Genomic DNA, 22,725 nt, shown 5'->3' on the forward strand with positions numbered 1-22,725 from the left:
TATTCTGCTTAATGTTTGCCCTCTGCGACTGATACAATAATTTCTAAATACCGTCTTCTGAGCCATGTTCTCACAGGCCATCAGGGTATATACACATGATCTGTGACAGAGGAAGAGCGAAAACAGGTGGCTGGAATAGTGGCGGCCAGAGTCAGTGCCTGATTCTCATCAACTGCAGCATGAAAACATTTTGATATCTTGAGCCAAGGGCTTTGCATGAGGCACAGCTGGCCTTCTTCGCCTCCAGCTAACTTCTGCAAAGTCATGATCGGCAAAGTTATTCCACGGGACAAAAAGGGCTGGTCAATCTATGTTGCTTCCAGTGACATATGAAATCAAGTAGTTTTCATTGTGCGGGGGTTTTAACCCATTTCTCAGAAAATAACCTGCGGATTCAGACCAAATTTTCAGATTCCAGAGCAGTGGACTTATCTTTGGGGGACAAACACTGTCAGTATGAGCCACTGTCACTTGCCAAGGTAGTGGAAGTTCCTACTGCTCTTTGGGTTATAATCCGTCAGTTAGACTCTAATAAAATTCAGCTGGGCGACATTCGGACTATGATCAGAAGCGATTTAGGGCAAGAAAGCGTCCCAATAGGCCCTTAGTAAAGAAATCATTTTTTGACAGTAAAAATCTTCTCAGTTATTGTCCTGTCTATTATCTCCTTTTTAAGGGAAAGTTCATCAAGAATAGTAGCCTGGGGCAGGCACAGATTGGCAGAGGAAGTGTCTTCCCAGTGCGGGGCTGAGGTGGGCCTTAGCCCCCCTCGCCACGGGGCCCTGCCCCCTGCTCCTCCTCTCACCCCGAGGACCCACCCCCAGTCAGGCCTGAAGCCGGCCATGGTAAGAGCCCCGGGGGGCCATTTCAGATTTTGGTAGGGGGGCAACTTTAACTGTGATTCCAGGAGCTACTTAGGCACCTGAAAACTATAGAGGTTTTTTAGCAGATTATTACCTAGAAATTAGCTGACAGGACACTGTATCTAATTCCTATTAGGGCTGTCAATTAACTGCCGTTAATGCCTGTGATTAATGCACAGCACAATTAACGCGTTACATTTTTGAGCTCAGCCCCACCTCTTCCCCAAAGTTGCTGGTCCTGCCCCGCCCCAGCCCCGCCTCTTCCTCAAAGCCCCGCCCTTTCTCTGTTCCAGCCCCGCCTCTTCCCCAAAGCCCCGCCCCTGCTCTGCCCCCACCCCTGCTCCTCCCCAGCCCCTCCCCCACTCCCCTGAGGACTCCAGCCACAGTCGGGTCTGCACTCACCGGCAGCAAGAAGTGGAACAGCCCGCTCCGCCGGCTCGTGCTGGGGAGGGGCAGTTCCCCCCTGCCCTGCAAGCCTGGGGAGGAGATGGAGCGGTGGGGAAGGGGCATGGGATGAGGAAGAGAAGGGGATGGGGGAAGCGGGGGCCCAGCATGTGGATCCCCTTGGCAACAGCTGGGGCACCCCTTTTAAGCAGTTAATCCGGCCCCGCGCACAGAGCCTGAAAATGGAGCTCACTGCAGCTTGGCTGGTGAATTGTGACTTGCCCACAATGGGCTGTGCTTTAACCTTGATTTCTCTCTGCTAACCTAAGGACTCCCAATGCTGTGTTCCAAGTGACGAATAAACCCTACTCTGTTTTGAAAATGCTGTTTGCGGTATCCCTGCAACTACCAGCTGGGGTGCATTAGTCCCCAAAGAGTGTCCAAGTCTCTCACCAGGAGTTGGACTCACTGAGCAGAGCTCATGGTGTGAAGCCCCAGAAATTCAGTCTTAGGAGGCTGCGAGGCAACATGGCCTACCATGAATTAAGAAAAAAGAAAAGGAGTACTTGTGGCACCTTAGAGACTAACCAATTTACCCACCATGAATTAAGAGTGAGACCCCTCGGGGGTCTGGCATACTAAAGGGGTTCTTCCAAGAGACTCTTCAAAAGCAGGGGGCACAACACCGATCCTGTGGCTCCGTGAGAGCCTTGCACCATGACTGTGAATTCTTCAGGGATGTCTTTTTAGTTCTGTTTGTAAAGCACCTATCCCCATGGGGTTCTGGTCCGTGATGGGGGCTCCTAGGCACTATAATAACAACAATATAATCTCCCTGCGTCTAAAAGTTCTGAGAGGTCCAGTCTATTTGACACATTGAATTATTGCCTTTCTCCTTGTGTCCATGGCAGCATCTAAGCTTCCTGGGTGGTTTCTCCATGCTGACCTAATGGAGGTGTCATCACTTCCACTGTGCAGCCCTGTGCCCTAACTTGGACAATCTCACTACAGGTCCTGCTAGTGCTTCTAATCACTTGCTGGAAGATAAAACCCAAGACTAGAAGAGGATGAAGCAGGTTACACTATTAAATCTACAGCCCAAGATGAGAAACTCCAGATACCCACTCCAGGGTAGAATTATGGTACTTAGCACTTCAGATAGCACTGAATATTGATCAGTATTTTAATACTCAGTACATATATCCCATCTGAGACACATAAAGCACTTTATAAAAATGAATTAATCCTCAATGTCCCTGTGAGGTGAGCAAGCGTCTCCGTTTTACAGCCGTAGAAACTGACAATCTGACGGCCAGTTCCCTCCTTCTCCCCACCTGCTGCCAGCCTGCAACCTGGCTCTGGCTGTCTGCCAGTTATTCCCCTATGACTCCCATGGGCGCTGCCAGATACACTGCCAGCATGGCAATAGCTCACGCTGGGCATGTGCCAGATCAGTGAGGGTTTGTGGCAGCAGAGAACTGAGATTCAGGGAGGGCTCTGGCAGTGTGAAGGCAGGTTCACGTGGGGAGCATACGCCGGGGATCAGAGACAGTTTGGGGCAGCACGGAAGCGGGGCAGGGCAAGAGTTACTCTAGGCAAATATCTCCGGCTACCGGTACCTACCAGCTGATGTAAGACTTCTCTAATAACAGACTTCCTCCCAACTTCCCCAGTGAGCTCCTGGACACCACCGAACACAGTTAGCGAGCCCGGGACGGGCCACCTCTAAACTAGCTCATTTCTAATGGCCGATAACTCAGGCTGTGTCTACACTGCATGCCTCACAGTGGCACAGGTGTGTTGCTCCAGCTGTGACCTTAGAGCTCTCCTGCCAGCAAAATAAACCCACCTCCAATGAACGGCGGAGAGAGGTCAGCGGTACAATGGAGAGAGAGCAGGGTTGGACAGCAGCCAGCAGGAGCTACGTGCCATGCAGTGCGCAGAGCGTGATGGTGGCCACTAAGTTCTCACCAGACTTGCTCTGCAAGCCAAGAGAGCGCTGAGTAGACGTCACCAGATCTTCTGGTGTACGTAGGTGGTAGTGGCACGTATTGGGGAAAGAGGGAGGTTGAGTTGGTTCAATGAAATAAAGAGCAGAATAGCCAACACCTTACAGAGGGTCCTTCAAGGGAAAATGTGTGTCATGCTTCAATAAATTCTGCTTCTCTCACTTCTCCGTGCTTGTGCAGCCCAAGAGCCCCAGCACTTAGCAGCAGACTGGATCTACCCGCCGCAGCAAGGGCCTCTGGTTTCTGCTGTGTTCCACTGCGGTGGGTGAGCTGAAAGTTCAGCAGCAGAGTCTGTCCGTTAAAAATGCTTGTTCATTGAACAGCATAAACATGTGTAATCCAGTCTGGTGAAACTTCCACTGGGTTATTTATTTTGATGCTACATTTCCTGCTTTCAAAGAACGGCAGTTTTTTATTGATTGGTGACTGCATTGTGGCTGTTGGATATTGAAGGAAATGGATATTGAAGGAAAGCTGCAGGTTTTGTTGGCTACGCAGAGGCTATTTGGGGCTTTTGGCACTTGGGAAGCAGTTTGAGACTGTACAATACATTGTATGAGTTGGGTCTTGAGTCCAAAATGCCCGGCTGTGAATGGTTAAATAGTGAATTTGAACTCAGCACTCCTGAAAAATCAGGCCTCAAACTGGTACCAGATATTATTTATGCTGAATCATTCAACAAGCTCTATGTTTTGCACCATTATTTCACTGATCTGCAAGCGAGCTTGTCAGAGAAAATTTGGACCTCTTTATTGATACCAGCTGTGGTGCTGACAAACCAGCTAAAATGTGTATGACCCTTAGAGGAGTAACAAGAGGCATTGCTATTGTATTCAGGACTATTCACTTGTGTGAGAGTATCAAAGAAATGTTAGGTTTCAGAGTAGCAGCCGTGTTAGTCTGTATTTGCAGAAAGAAAAGGAGGACTTGTGGCACCTTAGAGACTAACAAACTTATATGAGCATAAACTTTTGTGAGCTACAGCTCACTTCATCGGATGCATTCCAATTAGACTAGCAATCACTAACTTATCCATGTGTAGTGATAAGGATCAAGGGTAGGTACTAAATGTATGTGTCTATGTTTACCTACATCCTGTAGGAAGTGTATCCCTGTAACCAAATTAGTTGGTAGTTGCTAAATCCATGAAATGTCTTAATACGCTATATTACTGTACTCAATTGTCTCCAAGATCAAAAGGGATGGTTAGCATTTAGATGAAGCTCGGGAAGCAATAATGTTATTGTCCTCATCTCTCTTTGAAACTTGTGATTCCATATTGTGAACCAACTGGAAATCATCTTGGTAGTTTAAAGGGCTGTGACGAAGAGCGTTGTCTTTGAACGACCCATTGAATAAGGGTCACAGCGTATTGGTGTTTGTTCTCATCAAAGCCCCCCAGGGTGAACTTGGCTGATCAGCTTGCCAGCCTGCTTCAGCTACAAAAGAGAGACCTTGGCCCTCATCCTGCCATCTCCACTCTGCTGAATTTTAAACAGGGACCGTTTGAGCCGTGGGGATGAGATCCCCACGTGATTACTTGAACGCCCTGGAAAGACTCAAGGAAGGACTCTAACAGACTCTACATCTAAACTATAATTTGGTATCTAAGCTTTTGGATGATCCAGTAAGACTCATTGCAAAGTAGCAGAACAACAATCTCTGCTCTGATCCTGATCTACAGACGCACTAAATCAATTGTAATGTAGACGATTCTTTTCACCATTTACTAACTCTCTCCTTTTCTTTTTTATTAATACATCTTTAGTTTTTAGTTACTAATGGGATGGGCTGCGGCATGATTTTTGGATAAGATCTAAAGTCTATATTGACCTGAGGACAGTGGCTTTGGGATTGGAAGAACTTTACATGTGATTTCTGGATTTAGTAATCATTTATCACAAAAGACCAGTTTGGGTGGACAAGCCAGGAGCTGGAATGCCGAGAGGGGACTGTGCTTTGGCTTCCTGTTAACCAGTGTGGGGATATAAGAGCTCATTTTGTTACTGTTTTGGTGAACCTATATATAGAATAAACCACCAGTTTTTGGGGTGTATCTGCCCTGTCTCAAATTGGGTATCCTCAGTGGTGATTCATACCAGGCAACAGTCACACCAGTAACAATTCTACTGTCAGCAAATTTAATAATACGAACCCACACCGTCAAAATATGCATTCATCCACATTTTAGAAAGACCACTTTGGGAGGAAAGTCAGATACAATAAATTGCTGACAGCAACATCAGGGAGATTTCTAAAAGAAAAATGAGTTACATGAAGAACACATACGGTAATTTTTATACCCAGTTTGCACCTCATGAAAACAGCTCGGATGTGACAGATGCGGGACATTTTAGTTTGAACGCGGTGCATCTCAAGGGGGTTTTCCATATGATCCGTTCATTTTTATTTCATATTCCTGGTATTGCCAGAGTCATTCCCACCCTGCAGTTAGATTATTTACTTGACGGTATAATGGGGTGGAAGAGAGGATCGAGCAGGAAATGTCGTGCATGATGGAATCCAGCATCATTCCTATATTTGTCATCAATCCTACATTTCTCATCTGTTTTTGCCTTTCCATCCTATATTGGGCAGCGGGCACAAGGGAACTGATTGGGCTTTCAGGGCTCTGTTCATTTTAAATCACTTTTGGTAAAATTCATATGGAAACCAACCTTTTGTTTCTGTCTCAAAATACACCTCACACAACAGACCAGTGCTTTTCAGAAACCTTTAACAGACAAATTTCCCTCTCAGGTCCATTTTCGGGGGGGTCTTTAATAAGGTTAGGGTGCTTTCCATGACTTAGGTGCTTTTGAAAATCCCACCTGAAGTTACTTAGCAGCACAAGTTCCATTGGAAATCAATGAGTCTGACGTCGCTTCAGTTCTTTTGACAATTCCAGCCTTCGCACCTCGCACACAAGCTAACAGTTGTATGCAAATTTATAGGAGCTGGTTGTGGCTAAATAAAAATCAGCTCACGTGATTTTAAACACCCCTGTGTCCCCTCCCCCCAGCTTCCTCACCCAGGGCTCCCCCTGCTCCCCTCTCCCTGGCCCTGGGCTGGGTCCCTTCCACAGGGGGGGTCCCTCCTTCCTTGGTGGGACTCCCCCCTCCCCCCCTACTCCACACTGAGTTGGACTCCTAGGAGCATAGAGACCCAGCCTAGAGAGACTCTCACAGACCTCCACAGCCATAGAGCTACGGGGAGAGTGTCACCCCCCGCCCCCCTTCAGCCCCGTCTGTGCGGGGGGAGACTGGCTGGCTGAGTCCTCCAGGTCCTAGAGATCAGGAGGGAGGGGGCTAGAGGAGCCTGTTTCCGGGGGGCAGAGAGGGAAGCTCAGGGACACAGTGTGAGTTGGCAGCGTCGGCGCAGGGAACGGTTCAGTAAAGAAGAAGATCTTCCCTTGAATCCCGCACAGAAGAACGGGCGGATTCTCTCCCCGGCGAAAACGGCCGGCGGGAAAGTGACAATCGGGTCCCCGCGACCAGCATCGAAAAACACCACCCGCCCCTCTTCATAGTCCAGATAAACCCGGATCCTGCGGGGTGCCTGGCTCGGGGACAAGGGGGTGAGATCATCAGGGGACGTGAGAGGCCGGTACTGATCTCCTCTGCCCTGCAGAGCCCAGATCCCCTGCTCAGGGGTAAAGCTGATCCGTCCCTTCCTGCCCACACACTCTCTGGCCACCCCCACAGCCCAGACTCCCCTGCCCCCCATCTCCACCTCCACCTCCACCTCCCAGTAGTGTCGGCCCGAGGTGAATCCCTCACAGCCCAGCACACAGGGCTCATAGTCAAATCTCTCAGGGTTGTTGGGCAGAGCCTGCCGTATGCCCCATCTCACACATCTCCGACCCTCAGACAGGATGAGGTGGCGATGGGCCGTGTCTGGATCCAGAGTCACCTTCGCTGCAGAGAGAGAATCAGAGCGTGAGGGGCAGAGCTCAGCCCTGGGGCAGGGCCTGATCGTGTCAGTCACAGAACCTGCCCCAGCTGGGGAGTGAGTCAGAGAATCTCCCCCCTTCAGGATTTACCCAGCTCTGCATGGGGAGCAGCGCTGAGATCTCAGCCATGTGCAGGGGGGATTCACACCCCTGACAGAGCCAGTTCAGTGACAGAGTGAAGGGATATGCTAAGCTGAGCCAGGCCCCCAAACGCAGAGTCTGAGGCCTGGTCTACACTACGAGATAATGTCGGATTTAGCAGCATTAAATCCGAATTAACCCTGCACCCGTCCACACAACGAAGCCATTTTTTCAACATAAAGGGCTCTTAAAACCGATTTCTGTACTCCTCCCCAAGGAGGGGATTAGCACTGAAATCAACATCACCGTTTCGAATTCGGGTTAGTGTGGACGCAATTCGAAGGTATTGGCCTCTGGAAGCTATCCCACTGTGCACCATTGTGACCGCTCTGGACAGCACTCTGAACTCAGATGCACTGGCCAGGTGTACAGGAAAAACTATTGAATCTCATTTCCTGTTTGGCCAGGTGAGCCCATCAGCACAGGTGATCATGCAGTCCCAGAATCGAAAAAGAGCTCCAGCATGGACCAAATGGTAGGTACTGGATCTGATCGCTGTATGGGGAGAGGAATCCGTGCTATCAGAACTACGTTCCAAAAGATGAAATGCCAAAACCTTTCAAAAAATCTCAGAGGCCATGAGGGACAGAGGCTACATCAGGGACGCAACACAGTGCCGCGTGAAACTTCAGGAGCTCAGACAAGCATACCAGAAAACCAAAGAATCAAACGGAGGCTCCGGGACAGAGCCCCAGACATGCCGCTTCTACGCTGAGCTGCATGCAATGCTAGGGGGGGGCCGCCACCACTACCCCACCCTGTCCGTGGACTCCGAGGATGGGATACTCTCCGCCAAGGCTGAGGACTTTGCAGATGGGGAAGATGAGGAGGAGGACGAGCTTGGGGAGAGCACACAGCACACCGTTTTCCCCGACAGCCAGAATTCAAATGGGCGGCGGAGACTGCAGGAACTGTGGGATAGCTACCCACAATGCAACGCTCCGGAAGTCGACGCTTGCCTCGGAACTGTGGACACACTCCTCCGACTACATGCACGTAGAGCATTTGTGTGGGGACACACACAATTGACTGTATAAAAACGCTTTCTACAAAACCAACTTCTATAAATTCGACCTAATTTCGTAGTGTAGACAAGGCCTGCGTCTCAGTTAGTCCATCCTTGTGCTTGGGGGAAAGACAAGGGGGGTTAGAGGGAGGTGGTTTTAAGCTTTGTCCTTCCTTTAGTCTACCTGGCCCCTAGTTACAGGGGCCTCAGGGCTGCAAAGCAGAGAGCAGCCATAGTGTGATGCATCCTGTCTATGCACCCAGCTAATATGTGATGTCTACCTAACCCCTTTTGACATTTTTAGCATTTTTTTCTTTTCACTTATAAAGTAGAGAGATAAAACAAAAATGTATATTTTTGTATGTTGAATTTTCCTATTCTTCATTCTACCACTTGTGCATTTGCTAATAATAATCATGTGGCCAGGGGATGTGATGTATGTGCATAAAGAGTTCTGAAAATGAGGGGAGATGTTCCTCTCTGATTTTCCAAAAGGCTCATTTTTAAACTCTTAGATCTCTATGGAGATACACTGCTCGCCCCCTCGCCCGCACCCCAGCCCCAGCTAGTTAACCCAACCACTAGTTAAAAATTCTAAATTATAATAGAGAAAAGAATCTACTTTTCTGTTTTTAGGAAAGATCTGGGTAGCCACCAGTAATATGGTGTTCGGCTCCTGTCAAATGCAAAATTGAAACAAAACTTGAAATATGGCGCTGCCAATGAGCCACCATAATTCATATGAAAGTTTTCACTCCCGCTTTTATACGAGAAATTTACCTTTGTCCAACTGCTGTCTAGATGACAGTGAGTCTAGAGGAAGAAAAGGATGAAAAAGACAAAATGTCAGGTTGTCGTGTTTATAAATATATTCACATTGTTAATGTTCTAAAACAAAAGCCAAATGAAAAGAAAACAAACTTTATGAAGTTCTAGTTAAGGAGGTTAAGTGCAATTCAGACCAATACAAACCATTACACACATCACTAAAAAATAACCACAAACATTAAAAACTAAGCACATTACCTAAGATTACATGACATACTCAGAGATGTATCACACAGCAATTAAACACCTGTGGCTGGCCCATGACAGCCTGTAACAAAGCGGCCTCTGGCAAGACACTACTGAGAGTATCAATTCAGGACAAATTGCTCAGAGAAGGGCAGTCACAGCCCAAGGGTAGGACGGCACACCAAACCAACCAACCAGAGAGGACTTCGGTCTCACCCTACTGGCTAACCAGAAGTCATACAAGCAATTCCCTCAGACACTCCCGTTTCCCAGTATCACCACCAGTGCCACTCCTTATGGGGATGCAGCAGTAAAAGGAAAAAAAGGTCATAAGGTGTATCTGCCTTCTCTCAATGGGTCACTTGATAGCTGATGGTCCTTAATGGGCCATCTAGCAGGCTAGGCAGTGCTGATGCCAAACTGTCTGAGTTGTCACCCAGAAGCATAGCACAAGTTTGAAAAGATACATGCATACAGATAGCATAATCATAACCAGCAAATCATAACCTTTTCATGACTTACTTGACCTTACTTTGTAAAAGATTTGGTGCCACTATAGGACCTTGGTTGCAAAAATGATCTGTGAGGTCACACAGCCAACTTGGGCTTGCAGAGCTCGGGGAATGGGGCTGTTTAATTGTGGTATAGATGCTCGGGCTTCGGCAGAAGCCTGGGCTCCGGGACCCTGTGACGGGAGAGGGTCGCAGAGCCCAGGCTCCAGCCCCAGCCCAAACCTCGTGAGCCTGAGTCAGCAGCCACGGCCAGCCACAGGTGTTTAATTGCTGTGTAGACAAACCCTCTGAAACCAACACATAATTCACAGACAGACCAATACACAGAAACTTTCTCACTGATTAGCATTCAATCAACATTAAATCTGCCCCTGTACCATTCGTACTTAGTAAACCTGGCTCATCCTTCCTGACAGACCTGATGGTCTCATTATCTCCAGCTCAGGGGGATAAAAGGTGGAGAATATCTAAAGCGGGGGTGTGGAACCTACGGCCTGCAGTCCAGATCCAGCCTGTTGCTAAATTTCATCTGTCCCGCAGCACCACTTCCCTCCCCCGCCGCAGGGATGGAGCCGCAAGTGCAGACTCGCCCTGCCGCGGGTTGGGGGGGAAGCCCCGAGCCCCTGTGAAGAGCTGCAGGAACTAGGAGTGCAGAGGGTGCTGCAACACCCCCCAGGTTTTGCGCGTGGTCTTGAGCCTCCATGCACCCTCTCTGTCCCCCTGCGGGTGAGTGGCCCACGATTGATTTTTTTCTGTGGGTCAATGGCCTGTGATAGAAAAAAGTTTCCTCACCCCTGCTCTAAAGCAAGAGAGGGACTCTGATGACACAGGAGGACTTGCAGACAAAAGATTGAAACAAACATACTTCAAAAACAGTTAATTCAGCAGAAAGCTCAAGCTCAGGTTAACGTTCATAGCTGCAAGGAAAGGAAAATCCCCAGGGAGTTCAAATTTAGGACCCTAACCCAGTGTGTATGTGCCGCATTGAGAGCTGAGGAGGGAATTCATAGGTTCCGAATGATAAGTTGACTATCTCCGTCCACAATTATTTTTCCTCAGACATGTCCCCAGCTCTGTCAATTATCAGTGTAATATATGTGAGAAAATTCCCCAGGTGACTGTTTATTACCTTTGAATTTCTTCATTATGGTCTCCAGAGACGCATTTCTTTGAGAAGATTCCCAGATTCTCCATTTCAGTTCCGAAGAAAAGGCCACTGGGTTCTGAAACTTCTCCCTCTCAAATCTGAAGAACAACCCAGTGTTACTCCTTGTGGAGTCCGTTCATATTTGTGTTTTACTAAAATGTATTTTATTCTAGTGAATGGTTGTAGCTCAGCAGACCCTGGAGGATTAAATTCTCTCTGGCCCCAGGAATAGGTCCACTACCAGCTTTGACACTACAAGCTTCCCCTTCATTTTGGTGAGACCGACATTGGAAAACTGCATCCAGGTCTGGTGTCCCCATTTTAAATTGGACATTGAAAAAGGAGATGGTGCAGAGAAGACCCTCAAAAATTATTTGACGGCTGGGGTAAAAATGCCTTGCACTGAGAGCACCCTGGCACTTGAGTATAGGGCATAAACAACGTCACGGGGAGAAAATACTTGGTACTAAAGGGCTCCTCAGTTTAGCAAACAAAGGCACAACAAGGACCAATTGCTGGAAGCTGAAGCCAGAGAAATTCAAATGGGAAATAAGACAGACTTTTTAAGAGTGTGGGTGAATTAAACATTGGAAGAAACTGCCAAGGGAAGTGGAGGATTCTCCATCTCTTGATGCTCTCTCACTTTTAACCTGCCTTAAAGGCAAGTGATGGGGGGAGGGGGTGGAGAGGAGCGAGCAGGGGGTGGGATTTCAGGGGAAGAGGCAGAGCAAGGGTGGTGCCATGGTTTGGGCACTGGTAGCCCCCCACTTCTAGGGAGCTTCAAGCTTTACTGTCTCTTGATGTCTTTAAATCTAGACTGAATGGCTTTCTGGACGGTGCTTTAGTCAACGCACGTTAGGATTTAGTCAAATACAAGTTATTGGGCTGAATACAGGAATAACTGGGTGAAATTTAAGCACCTGTGATACATAGGCACCGACTCTGTGTGTGCTCCGGGGCTGGAGCACCCACAGAAAAAAAATCGTGGGTGGTCAGCCCCACCAGCAGCCCCACAGATCAGCTTCCCCCCACTTCCCGCCAATGCCTCCTGCCTGTTAGCGGGCCCTGCCGATCAGCTCTTCCCCCTGCCTCCCAGGACCTCCCGCCCACCGGGGATCAGCTGTTTAGTAACGGAAAGAAGGCCCTGGGGGGGAGAGGGGTCGAGCAAAGGCGGGAAGAGGCTGGGCATGGCAGGAAAAGGCAGGGCAGGGCCTTGTGGGGAAGCGGTGGAGTGGGGGCAGGGTCCGGGGCCAAGCAGGGGTCGAACACCCCCAGGAGAAAGAGAAAGTCAAAGCCTGTGCTGTGATATACAGGAGGTCAAATGTGACGATCTTACGGTCCTTTCTGGCCTTCAACTTTATGCATCTATGAAACTCAGTAATACCATGTGGCAATGAGTTCCATGGGTTAATTATGAATCGTGTAAAAAAAAGTATTTCCCTTTCTCAGCTTTACACTAGTTGCCTTTCAGCTGCACTGAACGTCCCCTTGTTCTTGTATTGTGATTGTGGGAAGCAGGATCCCCTGACATATCCTGTAGACCATTTAAGGGAGATAATTAGTGACAATCCTTGTGGTGATGTTGATACCCATCGTACCAGGACCTGGAGTAAGACCCACTAACCCATTTCAAAGATAATTTATGTTCTTATTTTGTTCTTTGGATACATAAAATGGTCAGTCCACTAGCACAGGGGTTCTCAGCTTACAAAGGCTAGTGTGTGTCCACTCCACCCTGAGCAAGTGGCAAACGACTTAATGACCTTGCACTGTCCAACGGAGCCTTGAGCAGTGTGAGTCGGTGCAGTTCTGGGGGGCAGGGCTGGAGCTGGGGGGAACTGGCTGGCGCCTGTCTATTGCTGCTTCATCAATGGCTGGGAGGTGAGTCGTGTAACACAGCTGGGCATGTCGCTGCCCTTGGGTGTCTGTGTCAGCGCAGGGCCTGTCAGGTTTGTAGGTTGACATAAACATCAAGGTGCGAGAGGCAACCCAGGTCGGGGATTTGGAGGGCTCAGCAGTCCCACAGTCCAGGTTGCACCCCGGCAACTGCGTCACACTGATGTAAATCTCCCTTGTTGCAAATTAAACCAATTACTTCTTGTTCTACCTGCACTGGACTTGAAGCACAACTGATCACCGCTCTCTGTAGAACAGCCTCAGACATATTTGAAGACTGTTATCAGGCCCTCCCTGAGTCTTCTCTTCTCTAGACTAAACATACCCATTTATTTCAACCTTTCCTCACAGCTCGTCCATTCTAAACCTCTGATCATGTTTGTTGCTCTCGTCTGAAATCTCTCCAATTTTCCCCCATCTTTCTGAAAGTGCGATGGCCAAAACAGGACACGGTATTCCAGCTGAGGCCTCACAGTGGCAAGAAGGGTGGAACAACGTCCACCTGGGTCACTCCTGTTAATATGCCATATGACACTCTCGTTAATACATCTGTGATGGGATGTTCACCCCACATCAGCCCCCAAAAAGGATGAAGGAAGCTGAGAAAGAGGAGATTAGTGAGACAGGCCACACATGAGCGGTTTAGGCCAGAGAAGCAACCCCTGATTGGAAGATGAAGCTCAGCTGAGCAGTTGTGGGCTGGGCTAGTAGAAAGCCAGGAAACTGGCAACAAAAATTGGCTGCAGTGAGAAAGTCTCCAGCCACCCTCTGTGCATTTTCCGCAGTACTGCTGCCAGCCCAGTTATTCCCCATTTTGTAGTTGTACATTTGATTTTTCCTTCTGAAGTGCAGTACTTTGTCCTTATTGAATGTCCCCTTAAATGTATTGTAATCCTTCCTCCCTCCGCCCTTGTTCTCGTGTCTATTTAGAATGTAAACTCCTTGGGGCAGGGACTGTCTCTGTGTGTGTCTGTGCAGCACCCAGCCTGCTGGGCCCTGATTTTGTCTTGAGCCTCTAGGCCCTGCCATAGTGCTACTGATAAGAGCACATTATAAAGTCCCTAGGGCAGGGAATGTCTCTGCTAGCATATCTGTTGCTACGCCAAGCACACTGATAGAGCTGACTGCATAATAAGAAACAATTAATAAACAGCTCATTGAATAGTCATCAGATGGCCCTGACTTTCCATCCCTACCAACCGAGGTGGAGATGGAGTGTATGAGCTAGAAATGAAAAACTCATTCTCCATCCCCAATCTCCGGAGGTCTCCATTCCACCAGCCGCAGTACAAATAACCCTATCTGTAGGTAAATCACTCTTTTCTCAGGCTGCTCTATTCTGGAGTCTAGTCCAACATGACAAGAGCCCCAAGATTAGATTTAACAGAGGGAGACTGGGAACCACCCCCACAGTCTTCACTGCTGAATCATGGGGAGCAACGTCTCATGTCCAAAATCACTTCTCTGCCCTGGGAAGTGAAAGGGAGAGTGAGAAGGAGCCACCTACCTGCTCAAGGTGCCTTTGATGTCCTAGAGGAGAAAGATAAAAGGAAATTCAGTCTCATTGATCATATACTGGGGATCCCTTCTGCTCTGGAGGGGATTCACTTTATCTTCACAGTTTTGAGTTTCAAAGTGAAATTATTTGTTCTTTATTAATAAAAACAAAATTATCAAACATGTTGCCTTTGCTCTTTTGGATAAGTGCTCTGACTGCAGGATCTGGGCCCAGGAAGTTTGTCTATGGAGGCACACTACCTCTTCATAGAGTGACTTTTGGATAACCAGCTGGCACATGGAATCAGAGGGCTCAGTCTTACCATGTGTTGAACAAGGATCTTCCTAACACACAGGTTTGGGGAAGATCCACTCCTGGAGACTCCAGTGGGTCCAGAGGGAGGGATGCCCCGAGGCTGTGCTGCTTCAATGCTTTAAACTTTCTCCCCACTGCCTCACAAACATTCGCAAGGCCCATCCTGTGGACTTCTTGACCTCCACAGGAAGTTGGGGCTGGGTGAGAACAATGGGGATTGGGTACAGAGTAACAGCGGGCCAATCACTGCCCTACACGCCAGGTTCAATGCAGGAGATCTGGGAAGTGAAGAACGCTGCCCACAGCAGATATTGGTCACAACAGAGAAGTTGACCCTAGATATCAGCTAGAGAAGTCCAGTAGACTAAGATTTATTTCTCCCTTCCTTTTTTGCTAGTTAGAGGCACTTTTTGAACATTAAAATAATTAGAAGGCTTTTGGAATTCTAACGACTACTTACACTTTCAGGGTACCATAAGTAACGAACGCCTTGTCTAACTAAACTTCAGTTCTGGCAGAAAAAGTCACACCAGCCTCAGACCTCATGTATCAATTTTGAGGCCAATCTTTTTCCTTTTTTGTGGTATGTATTAAGAGTGGCAAAATCAGTCTTAAAATGGAACAGGTTGAATCTTAGCTTTTTCCATAATTAAAGCCTGGCTCCATCTTAGATCTTCTGAAGTTAGCATTTGGAACACAGGAAATGATCAACAGGATCAGACCTGAGGTCCATCTAGTTAGTATCTTGTCTCCAAAAGTGGACAATATCAGATGCTTCAGAGGAAGGTGTAAGAAAATCTGCTCCTCACATTCTCATGCTGCTCTCTAATAGCTAGAGACTGGCTGAAGCAATGAAGAATGAAGTTTAATATCAATTAATTTTTTTTGTTATTTATTATAACTCTGGATATTCTTATTGTCCATATAAACGTCCAATCGCTTTTTGAGTTTTCTAAATTCTTGGTACCAATGACATCCTGTGACAATGAGTTCCATGGTCTAATTAGGTGATGTGTGAAAATGTTTCTTTGGATCAGTTTTGCATTTGCCACCTTCTAATTTTATTGAATGTTCCTTTGTTCTTGCATTATGAGACAGGGAGAACAGAGTTTGGAGTTTGAGATTTTTGGAGGAGTGTTCTCCCACTAAAATTCAAAAGAAGAGCTTTTTTTTATTCTTTTAGGGCTCTATCCAATGACCACTGGAGTCAAGAAGAATATTTCCATTGACTTTAATTGGCATTTGATCAAGCCCTTACAAAAAATGTATATTTCACTCTTATACTCCAAAAGTGAAGGGTTAGGAGACTTTCTTTCCCTGTGAAAGGTTCTGGGGTGTTTCTAACACTGTCTCACCTGCAGGAATTCACTCGCTGGTAGCTGGCACTTCTGCTCCATCTCACTGATCAGGTGACTGAAAGAAGATATTTCCTCAGATAGTTTGGCAACATACTCAGCCCTCCTCTTTTCAATTTCCTTATTCAGCTCTTCCAGCTGGGCCAGGAGGAGTTGCTCTTGTTCCTTCAGTAACTGGTACAGTTGCTGAACTTCAGACACAAGCTTCTCCTTCTCAGTTTGTAGCTGTTTCTGAAATGAAGAGATAGAAACAGGAAAAGCACAGGTCAAAGCCAGGAACATGGGAAAATCGTGGGATAGTTTATAAAGACTTATGTATGAACATGAAAGCATATTATTGCATATGCATATCAGAGGCCACCTGCCAGGTCAGACCCCACACTCTATCAACCCCATCAAATTTAACGTCTGACATTTTATCGAGTGCATACTCTATGCTCAGTAGACAGAAGATTTTCCAACAGATTTTCAAGAGTCCTAACTGGTGTTTAGAATTGTGGTGCATGGCGAGAAAGGGTTAAACATCTTGCAAAATAAATAACCCACAGAAGACATGTGGGGAGATAATGTTTGTGCTTTTGTGTATTTATATATGTATGAGTAGGGTGGACAATGTAGTCAACAGTCCCTGTCTGTGCTGTATTCTGATAATTCAGAGGTCAAAAGAACATCCTATCCTGTAAATTAATTGTAAACACAGTATTCATCTCTCTTTGACATGTACTGTGAATGGTGGAAGAACAAGCAAATGGCCTTATGTTAACTGGGATAGCTAAGTACCGGTGACAGACCTCCTTCAAAGTCATCCGAATTACTTTTGTTCCCTGAGGAATTCCAACTCGACAAAAGACAGGAAATTGTATAAAAGATCCTTGGGTCCTGATTCTGTCATCTCAGATCTGCTGAGACTTCATCAGGGGAAGTTTGAGTCGCAAGACTGAGGTCCCAGTTACCTGGTATGCCCTGGTATGAGATTTGGACATTGGACTATAACCTATGAACTGAATTCGAAAGGAACTCTTTGCAACTACAAAGCTCAGCATCTCTGCTGTGAATCTGAACCTCAATGGACTGAACTCATGTCTGTATGTATATTGATCTTTTAACCATACTTCCTCTCTCTTTTGTTGATAACGTCCCTGTGCACATTTGCTTCTCAGTACCTACCAGCAGTTCCTGGCTTTTCCTTTCCCCGTTCAATTTAAATGACAGAATCTCTTTTCTCTCTTTCTTCAAAATCTCCAAACAGGTCTGAATTTTGTCCTAAAAAAAGAAAAAGTGGTTTAGTTTTGGTGCTTTTGGAGGGTTTTCCCACATTTTTTTATATTTTCAAGAATATTAAATACATAATAAAATGGGTGAATGCTCTAACCAGCTGGCTGGACAGTCATTCTCATGCATCTGGTCTCTCTCTCTCTGGTCCAAATGACTTTTTATCCCCAGTGGAATAGCTTTGACAGAGGAGATGGAGGGAGCCCCACATCACAATATCCCATAGTCCATGGTTAGGGCACTCACCTGAGAGTCAGCTGTTCCCTGTTTGAATCCCTTCTCATCAGGTGGAGGAGGGACTTGAACTAGTGTTTCCTACATATCAGGTGAGTACCCTAACCCCGTGGCTAAAAGTTCGAAGGGCGAGCCTGATCCGGTAGGTGTGCTCAGAGGCCACCTGCCAGGTCAGACCCCACACTCTAGCTAGGCAGCCAAACGCCTGTCTTCCTCCAGTCTGTGAATCACTCTGGGGCTTAAGTCAGAAATAGGCATCTGGATACTCAGAAAGAGACAGCAGTATGCGTGTCCAGCGCATAGGCATGGTGATGGTGTAAAAGCTGGAACGAGCCAGTAAGGCCCAGAATGGCATTTTAATCAATAAAATTGTTGCAAAAACCGGCAGGTACTGTTACAGAGAGTAAAGAGAACAGACTCATAACGAATTGTGATTACCCTGTTGTCATAAATATAAAGGGAAGAGAAACCACCTTTCTGTATACAGTGCTATAAAATCCCTCCTGGCCAGAGGCAAAACCCTTTCACCTGTAAAGGGTTAAGGAGCTAAGGTAACCTCGCTGGCACCTGACCCAAAATGACCAATGAAGGGACAAGATACTTTCAAATCTGGACGGGGAGGAAACAAAGGGTTCTCTCTGTCTGTGTGATGCTTTTGCCGGGAAGAGATCAGGAATGCAGCGGTACAACTCCTGTAAAGTTAGTAAGTAATCTAGCTAGAGAATGCGTTAGATTTTCTTTTGTTTAATGGCTGGTAAAATAAGCTGTGCTGGAGGGAATGTATATTCCTGTTTTTGTGTCTTTTTGTAACTTAAGGTTTTGCCTAGAGGGAGTCTCTATGTTTTGAATCTGATTACCCTGTAAGGTATTTATCATCCTGCATTTACAGAGATGATTCTTTTACCTTTTCTTTAATTAAAATTCTTCTTTTAAGAACCTGATTGATTTTTCAGGTTTCAGAGTAACAGCGGTGTTAGTCTGTATTCGCAAAAAGAAAAGGAGTACTTGTGGCACCTTAGAGACTAACCAATTTATTTGAGCATAAGCTTTCGTGAGCTACAGCTCACTTCATCGGATGCATACTGTGGAAAGTGTAGAAGATCTTTTTATATACACACAAAGCATGAAAAAATACCTCTTCCCACCCCACTCTGCTGCTGGTAATAGCTTATCTAAAGTGATCATTCTCCTTACCATGTTTATGATAATCAAGGTGGGCCATTTCCAGCACAAATCCAGGGTTTAACAAGAACGTCGGGGGGGGGGGGGGGGGTAGGAAAAAACAAGGGGAAATAGGTTACCCTGCATAATGACTTAGCCACTCCCAGTCTCTATTCAAGCCTAAGTTAATTGTATCCAATTTGCAAATGAATTCCAATTCAACAGTTTCTCGCTGGAGTCTGGATTTGAAGTTTTTTTGTTGTAATATAGCAACTTTCATGTCTGTAATCGCGTGACCAGAGAGATTGAAGTGTTCTCCGACTGGCTTATGAATGTTATAATTCTTGACATCTGATTTGTGTCCATTTATTCTTTTATGTAGAGACTGTCCAGTTTGACCAATGTACATGGCAGAGGGGCATTGCTGGCACATGATGGCATATATCACATTGGTGCATGTGCAGGTGAACGAGCCTCTGATAGTGTGGCTGATGTTATTAGGCCCTGTGATGGTGTCCCCTGAATAGATATGTGGACACAGTTGGCAACGGGCTTTGTTGCAAGGATAGGTTCCTGGGTTAGTGGTTCTGTTGTGTGGTATGTGGTTGCTGGTGAGTATTTGCTTCAGGTTGGGGGGCTGTCTGTAGGCAAGGACTGGCCTGTCTCCCAAGATTTGTGAGAGTGTTGGGTCATCCTTCAGGATAGCTGTAGATCCTTAATAATGCATTGGAGGGGTTTTAGTTGGGGGCTGAAGGTGACGGCTAGTGGCGTTCTGTTATTTTCTTTGTTGGGCCTGTCCTGTAGTAGGTGACTTCTGGGAACTCTTCTGGCTCTATCAATCTGTTTCTTCACTTCTGCAGGTGGGTATTGTAGTTGTAAGAACACTTGATAAAGATCTTGTAGGTGTTTGTCTCTGTCTGAGGGGTTGGAGCAAATGCGGTTGTATCACAGAGCACTGTTCTTAAGATCCAAGGGTTTGGGTCTGTGTTCACCTGTACCAATTGGTGAGGATTATTATCAAACCTTCCCCAGGAAAGGGGTGTAGGGCTTGGGGGGATATTTTGGGGAAAGACGTCTCCAAGTGGTCTCTTTCCCTGTTCTTTATTTAAAACGCTTGGTGGTGGAAGCGTACTGTTGAAGGACAAGGCAAAGTTTGTACCTTGGGAAAGTTTTTAACCTAAACTGGTAAGAATAAGCTTAGGGGATCTTTCATGCTGGTCCCAACATCTGTACCCTAGAGTTCAGAGTGGGGAAGGAAACTTGACACCTGTTTTGGCCCAAAACCATATTTTAAACACCAAAAAACACTTTGAGGACAATATCTTACCAATGAGAACTGCCGACTAGCACACCGTTATCAACCCATTCCATCCCAGAACCATTTTTAAATGCCAAATAGGACCTGGAACACACGGTTCCTCAGTGACCCAGAGGATTAAACGTATACATCTAGCATATTACCTTGAGGACAATATTTTAGGAATGAGAGCCGATTAGTAGCACATGCTTATTAACTCATTCCAGCCCAGAACCACTTTTTAACACTGTCAAAAGTTGTGGAGCAGAAATATTTAGGCCTATCTAAAAATTACCAGTGAAAAATAACAGACTCTAAGGTCTCACCTCCAGATATGAGAGTGACTCTTCTCAAAAATACACAACAAATAAAAAGTAACATGAAAAACAGACAAGCAGAATCAGTCACAGCGACTTATGTGGTGAGTATGACTTTCACTGTGCCCTGGAAGGGTTTGTGTGTCAGTACACCCAGGTCCCTGAAAATCGCTGTAAATTGGACCTTCCAGAAGTTACTGGTATTTTTAAAGAGGTGACAATATTGAAGCCAACCGCACTTGTTCATATGCCACGTTTCAGCTCAGAGACTTTTACTCTCCCCCTTCATGTGCCTTTTTTGGAGGAAAATCCAGCAGTTTCTGTGGCTGCGCTGATCCATGACAAGTTCACAACACACGCACACAAGATTACGGTTGCCAACCTTCCAGGATTAATTAAAGATTAGGTTATGAATACTTCCGACCAAAATTGGCAACTATATAAAAGATGTAGTTTTAATTTCATGCAAAATATGTGTCCCAGGTCAGCAGCATGTCCACTGTAATAGTTCTGTGCTAGATGTATAAATTTCAGCCCCAAGCCAATTCGGAACTGACTTTTCTGAGTCCTTATTGGTGTTAAAAATGGTTTGGGGCCAGAAGTGGTTAATAACAGTGTGTTATAAGTCTGTTCTCATTGCTAAAATATTGTTCTTAAGGGTCTCTAACAGTATCTGCTCTTTTTTGCAATAAATTTTTCATTTAAAAGGCAGTTCCTGGCTATTCCAGGTTTTACACCGTCCCGTGATTTCTTACCTTGTAATCCTCGGCAGCCTCCTCTATGGGAACCACAGTGTGTTCTTTGTGATCTCGGGACAGATGGCAAACCATACAAATGGGTGTTTGATCCTCTTCGCAGAAGACATCTAAAACCCTCTTGTGTATTTCACACACTCTCTCAACTTCTGGTTCTTTTGTTGACTTCACTGTAAACATTCTGGAAGCTTCTACAATATTCCTTAGCTGTCTGTTTGGTTTAAAGTTTCTCTGGGAGAAGGTTCTTCTGCACTCAGGACACCAGAAGTTTACACGCAATCCCTCCCAGCACTGAGTGATGCAGGCTTGGCAGAAATTGTGCCCACAATCTAGAGACACTGGATCTTTAAAATAATCTAGACACACTGAACAAGTCACTTCACCTTGAAGAATTTTTGCTGGATTTGCAGCAGCCATGGCTGCTTCTGCAGAGAAGAGAGGAATTTAGTTTCCTTTTACGATTCTCAGAAATGGGCTGATTCTGAACTTTGCACACCAAACAGGCGTTTTCTATGTATACATTGTCTCATGTTACTCTTGTGAGTCCGAAAACACCGTGTGGTCTCAGCTGGGAAAGGGAGGCTCTACCATGAAAGACTGTGGAGTGACAGCACCGGACGCTGTTGGTCCCTGCAATGGTGCAGCACGGCCACCCTGCAGAACAGTTGTTGGAAAACAGCACCTGCCACATCCACACCCAGCTCTCCACAGCATTTCTTCCAGCCATCGCTGGGTCACTGTGTTGTGGGACTCCAGAGGTACCTACAGCCTAGCTAATGGCACAGCTCTCTGCAGCAGGTGGTTCTGGGAAAAAGCACTGTGGTCTGCCAGTGGTATTTCAGTTTTTAGAGAGGGAACATCCTAGAGTCATACGCCCCCCTGAAAAATACCAATAACTGTGGCAGTGACCATCTTTTATTCTGCTTAATGTTTGCCCTCTGTGATTGATACAATAATTTCTTAATAGTGTCTTGCAAGCCATGTTCTCACAGGTCAGCAGGGTACATACACATGCTCTGTGACAGAGGAAGAGTGAAAACAGGTGGCTGGGATAATGGCGGCCAGAGTCACTGCCTGATTCTCATCAACTGCAGCATGAAAACATTTTGATATCTTGAGCCAAGGGCTTTGCATGGGGCACAGCTGGGCTTCTTCGCCTCCAGCTAACTTCTGCAAAGTCCTGATCGGCAAAGTTATTCGAAGTGACAAAAAGGGCCGGTGGATCTGTGTTGCTTCCAGTGACATATGAAATCAAGTAGTTTTCATTGCGAGGGGGTTTTAACCCATTTCTCAGAAAATAACCTGCAGATTCAGACCAAATTTTCAGATTCCAGAGCGGTGGACTTATCTTTGGGGGACAAACACTGTCAATAAGAGCCACTGTCCCTTGCCAAGGTAGTGGAAGTTCCTATGGCTCTTTGGGTTATAATCCCTGAGTTAGACTCTAATAAAATCCAGCTGGGAGACATTCAGACTATTATCACAAGAGATTTAGGGCAAGAAAGCGACGAATAGGCCCTTACTAAAGAAATCATTTTTGACAGTAAAAATCTTCTCAGTTATTGTCCTTTCTATTATCTCCTTTTTAAGGGAAAGT

The 22,725-nt window shown here is 46.3% G+C and overlaps 2 protein-coding genes across 2 annotated transcripts in view; both read right to left on the reverse strand.

The window, feature by feature from the left end:
* The window catches only part of LOC119567486 (zinc finger protein RFP), a 41,111-nt gene that overhangs the window by 16,130 nt on the left and 2,256 nt on the right, over positions 1 to 22,725 (reverse strand). The gene's annotated exons all lie outside the window — the stretch shown is intronic.
* LOC119567485 (zinc finger protein RFP-like) lies at positions 6,314 to 21,708 on the reverse strand. Its single transcript, XM_037913449.2, has 7 exons — positions 21,129 to 21,708; positions 17,260 to 17,355; positions 16,093 to 16,323; positions 14,432 to 14,454; positions 11,011 to 11,126; positions 9,136 to 9,168; positions 6,314 to 7,173 (listed from the first exon to the last, which is right to left on the reverse strand). Exons 1-7 carry the CDS (start codon positions 21,543 to 21,545, stop codon positions 6,602 to 6,604), a joined length of 1,488 nt encoding a protein of 495 aa, XP_037769377.1. The 5' UTR covers positions 21,546 to 21,708; the 3' UTR covers positions 6,314 to 6,601.

This window comes from Chelonia mydas, chromosome 14 (genome assembly GCF_015237465.2).
Source record: "Chelonia mydas isolate rCheMyd1 chromosome 14, rCheMyd1.pri.v2, whole genome shotgun sequence".
Lineage (NCBI taxonomy): Eukaryota > Metazoa > Chordata > Testudines > Cheloniidae > Chelonia > Chelonia mydas.